Below are 4455 nucleotides of genomic sequence, written 5' to 3'. Positions count from 1 at the left end.
CAACACATTATCCAAACACTACAAAAATGACCTATTAACTTTTAGGAAGTCAAAAACTTAAAAGGAGCTCAAAATAAACAATCTCAAACACCAACATTAAGTGGACACAAGTCTAAACAACATTATAAACAAAAGCACCATTTATAATTTATAAAAGAAAAACAAACGTGAATAGTGTACATGTTATGGTGTTAGTGACAAAACATTTTCCTTCGAATGAATAAGTCATTGAAAACGAAGTTTAGTTAGTAAGTAAAGAAGAATGGCGTTACTGACAAAACATTTTCCTACGAATGAATAACTCAATGAAAACGAAGTTTAGTTAGTAAGTAAAGAAGAATGGTGTTAGTGACAAAACATTTTCCTTCGAATGAATAAGTCACTGAAAACGAAGTTTAGTTAATAAGTAAAGAAGAATGGCGTTAGTGACAAAACATTTTCCTTCGAATGAATAACTCACTGAAAACGAAGTTTAGTTAGTAAGTAAAGAAGATAAAGGAATAAAAAAGAAAGTCAAATTTCATTACTATATTTATTTTAGATTATTGAAGTTTTTGGTGAAAATATTACAGCTTTAATCCAAGGTAGGTCACCAAACACAGGTTTAGAAATTTTTAGAATTTTCTAAAGACATATTTATATCTCAGTAGACTACCAGCAACAAATTATGAACAAACAAACCACAATTAAATACATATTTTGAAAAGGATTATTAATCAATAATCGTTACCGCCTTGCGAAAACACCCCATAGGTTCCCATGACTAATGGTCTCATGCAACTTCTTCGCACCATCAACCTCCGTTTCCACAAGCTTTTGCAAATACACTAAACCACCCGAATCAACAATCTGTTTGCGGCATTCCTTTGAATGGGTCAACGACATTAAAATCGAAACAGGGTATTTCTTATCCAGATTCAGTATTGTAGGATCTAGAAGCTGGACCGCACTCGTTATCCCTCTTTGTTCCTTCCGGTAAATCCTCCTGTTCCCCGAACAAACCAAGATTGTCGATAACGCCTTAGCAGCCGCTTGTTTCTCCTCAACCGATTTCCCTTCCAGCATCGCTATCAACAGCGGAACGCACCCGTATTTCCCTTCCATACATAACTATGTGTAAAAACAGTACATTTGCAAGTAAAATTCCAAGATCAGAATTACCTACCCTAGAATCCCCATCTGAATCACAACAATTGGATAAATAATTACTCCACGAATGAGGCATCCCACGTCAACTGAATGAAGGCCTTCTCCCACGTCACAACTTTTTTAGTTTCTTCGCTTTCCCTATCGACGATGTTCACGAATAAGTTATAATAAGTACACATGTCTGTCACAAAATTATCATGATGGGGTTACTATAAAGCATGCGTACATCTGTAATTATAAAAGAAGAAGAATTACCTTATAGTAATTGTTACCAGAGAAACCTCCTAATGATGTGTTCGGTTCTAGCGAGCCTTTGAATGCGCTCATGACAGTTCTCACAAAAAATGTAACGCAGTTCTCATAAAAAAATGTAACGCTGAAATAAATTGCCTAAATAACCTATCACAAAAGGATTAAACTTTCATAATAGACGCCTATAAAATAAATAAATAAAAGTTTTATGGTCATCATAGCCCAACCATATCAAATCACTTCCACCTTTGTAATGAAGCTAAGCTTAGCTGGAGACTTCTATAATTACCAGAACCGATGAAAACCATTTAACGTTTGTTTTGAACCAAATACAATGTAACTTTCCATTTTAATACTTAAATTTGGCATAACTTACGTAGTCATTTTAAGTTATAACATAATTTAAAGGAAAAAAAACAGGTTAACCCGTCATTTCAACCCGAACCCAAGATTTACCGAAACCCATTTAGACCGAACCCAAACGTGCATCTCTAATTACAAAGTCAAGAATGATCGTAGATGAGTCGCTTCTTAAACAGAAAAAAATATATTGTTTTTGTCAGTTACTAATTAATACATTATAGTCAAGAACAGTGGTTACCTATAACCTAATTAGATTTTAATACTATATGGTGTGGGATAAAGTCCCTAGGGGTTTTATCACGCCACATAGGCGACACATAAGCGGGGGGATTTATTGTTAACTTGCACGGTGTGGAATAAAGCCGCTTTTAATTAAAACAAAAAAAGAAGTTAAAGAAAAATAAATTATGATCGGATAAGAAGCAAATGGCCCCACATGCTCACCTTCTCTCGCCCGCCATTCCCTTGGCGAGACCTTCAATGGCGCCCTCTTTGGCTATGGTAAGGTGGTGTTTGGGGCGCCATTGTGCAAATGTGACAAAAGGCACCACTCCAAACCGGACAGCCTAATCGAGATGGTGGCATTTTGTTCACCATTCTGGATGCAAGATTCATGTTGTGCCATGAGATGGCCCTAATATTTTGAAGTTAAAACCAATTTTACTTTAAAAGTCGAAATTAAAATAAAGACACCATTTTGAATATATATATATATATATATATATATATATATATATATATATATATATATATAATAACCATCGAGACTTCATATTTTTGTACCAAACCAAAATTCTGCCCAAGCATTAGATTGTTAAAAGAAGCTAAATTAGCAAGTCAATTAAAATCAAGCAAGTGCGATTCATGTATAAACACAATCCTACTCACAAATTATATGTGATATTACTTACAAATTACAATAAAAAAAAGTTGGTCACTTACGTTGTAAACTTGTGTGAAATCCTTCATCTCTACCTCATTTTGTTTTGTAGTTACCCTAGTGATACAAATATGAAAATGAGTTGGTCAGAATAAGCTAAACAAAAGTGGATAACTAAAACAACAGAAACAAAATCTAAAATATTGAATCATAATCATAATGGAAAGAAGGGAAACCTGGATATGATAAGGGGATTTGAGGAAACAATTTCCTTGGCTTTGGAGAAAACCATTTTGGTTTCTTCTGCTCAAGGTTCCAAACATTTCTAATGAAACCTGCACATGCCAAAAAAAACCCCAAATTCAAACCCTAACAAAACTAAAAAATCGAAATAAAAGTCATTGATTCCCTTTATGATTATTAGATCATCAATTAACAATTCAGTGCATTGAAATTCAAACCTTAAGCATGACCAATCGAACTCAATCATTGAATTTAGGGGTGATTTTTGTAACAACAAATGGAAGAACATCTGCCAAAAAGAAGCAAAAAGGGTTTAAAATCGTAAACCAAATAACCTTGGACACAGAACTTCATCTTAAGAAGCCAGAAATTAGAAATAGAAAATCTTTAATATACTCATGTAGTCTAGAAAACACCTCAATATCATCACGCCTCCTCAAGACGTCACCAAAAATCTTATAAAGAAAAACAGTTTCGAACTATAAGAACTCACTTACCTTGAACTCATGGGTATGGCCCTAGACCAATTAAATCGACCCCTGCTCACTCCTTCAATCGTAGGGACATGTCTACCATCTTCATTCACCTAATTTTTCCTTTTGATTTGGCAATTCAGATTAATTGGAGAGATGAGACGACATATTTATAGCTGGGTGAGAAGAACAGATTCAACAGACCAAAAATTACGGGAGCGTGGGGAATCGTCGTCAACTGCTTGCAAGCGGAAACTGAATTTGAGAGCACTACCAGGTTTCTAGGAGACTGATGGAAGTTGTGGGGATAATGGGCAGAGAAAGATGGAAGTAACCACCACCGCAAACAACTTCCCGGAACTGCCACAACATCAGTTTTTTTGGAGTTTAAACGGCCCAGATTTAATCTCAGCATAATCGAACGGATGATATTGATTTCAAAGGTAACTGCCACTTAATGGGTTCCATATATATATATAATTAATTTGTATGTATAAAAATAGTTCGATTTTTTTAAAAGTTTCCATCTAAAGTACGATGATGTTTAAGGTGACCGGTGAGTTGGAAAAAAAACGAAATAATTGCGAACCTACAATTATTTTGAGTTTAATATAGATTATTTAAATAATGAGAATGGAAATTATCAAGAATGCATATTATAAATGGTAAATCAATTTGGAATCAATATCAAGGGCATCCTTTGGATTCCATTTTTGGACAAGCATGGGTTTTATTTTAATGGTTATAAGACTAAAATATGATTTTATGTCAATACATATAAAATATGTATAATGAATTGTTTAGTGTTAGTTTACATCTTTGCCTTTTATAATATAAGTCTAAAATATGATTTTATGTATATATATAATATGTATTATGAATAGTTTAGTGTTAGTTTACATCTTTGCCTTTCATAATAATTGGCTAGGGTTTGTTCTTTTAATTTTCAAAAACCATTTAGGTGTGGCAGCACTTGTTGATTTGGGTTTGAGGTAGAGTGTCTGAATCAAGAACACCGTCACCACTTATTCAGCAACCTCAAATCGTGTAAGTACCCGATTGAAAAGGTGTGTTGGATGGAGCAAGATAGAGAGA

The 4455-nt window shown here is 34.0% G+C and overlaps 1 protein-coding gene across 12 annotated transcripts; it reads right to left on the bottom strand.

The window, feature by feature from the left end:
* Window positions 1-587: 587 nt before the first annotated feature.
* On the bottom strand, window positions 588-3798 carry LOC110921141. 12 transcript variants are annotated; one of them, XR_002582209.2, is made up of 7 exons: window positions 3385-3773; window positions 3106-3176; window positions 2881-2979; window positions 2707-2761; window positions 1405-1548; window positions 1166-1287; window positions 588-1097 (listed from the first exon to the last, which is right to left on the bottom strand). XR_002582209.2 is itself a non-coding variant. In XM_035987096.1 (3 exons), exons 2-3 carry the CDS (start codon window positions 1223-1225, stop codon window positions 727-729), a joined length of 435 nt encoding a protein of 144 aa, XP_035842989.1. In that variant the 5' UTR covers window positions 1226-1330; window positions 1405-2474; the 3' UTR covers window positions 588-726. The 12 variants fall into 12 exon arrangements, 2 of the variants coding, with proteins under 2 accessions (XP_035842989.1, XP_035842988.1); XR_004887065.1 differs by having other exon boundaries at window positions 588-1110; window positions 1162-1330; window positions 1405-2761; window positions 3385-3798; XR_004887063.1 differs by having other exon boundaries at window positions 1166-1330; window positions 1405-2761; window positions 3385-3794.
* Between the last annotated feature and the right edge of the window lie 657 nt (window positions 3799-4455).

The sequence above is a fragment of the Helianthus annuus genome, chromosome 17, assembly GCF_002127325.2.
Source record: "Helianthus annuus cultivar XRQ/B chromosome 17, HanXRQr2.0-SUNRISE, whole genome shotgun sequence".
Taxonomy (NCBI): Eukaryota; Viridiplantae; Streptophyta; class Magnoliopsida; order Asterales; family Asteraceae; genus Helianthus; species Helianthus annuus.
Note: the sequence above shows the minus strand (reverse complement) of the source record. Positions and strands in the feature narration are given on the sequence as shown.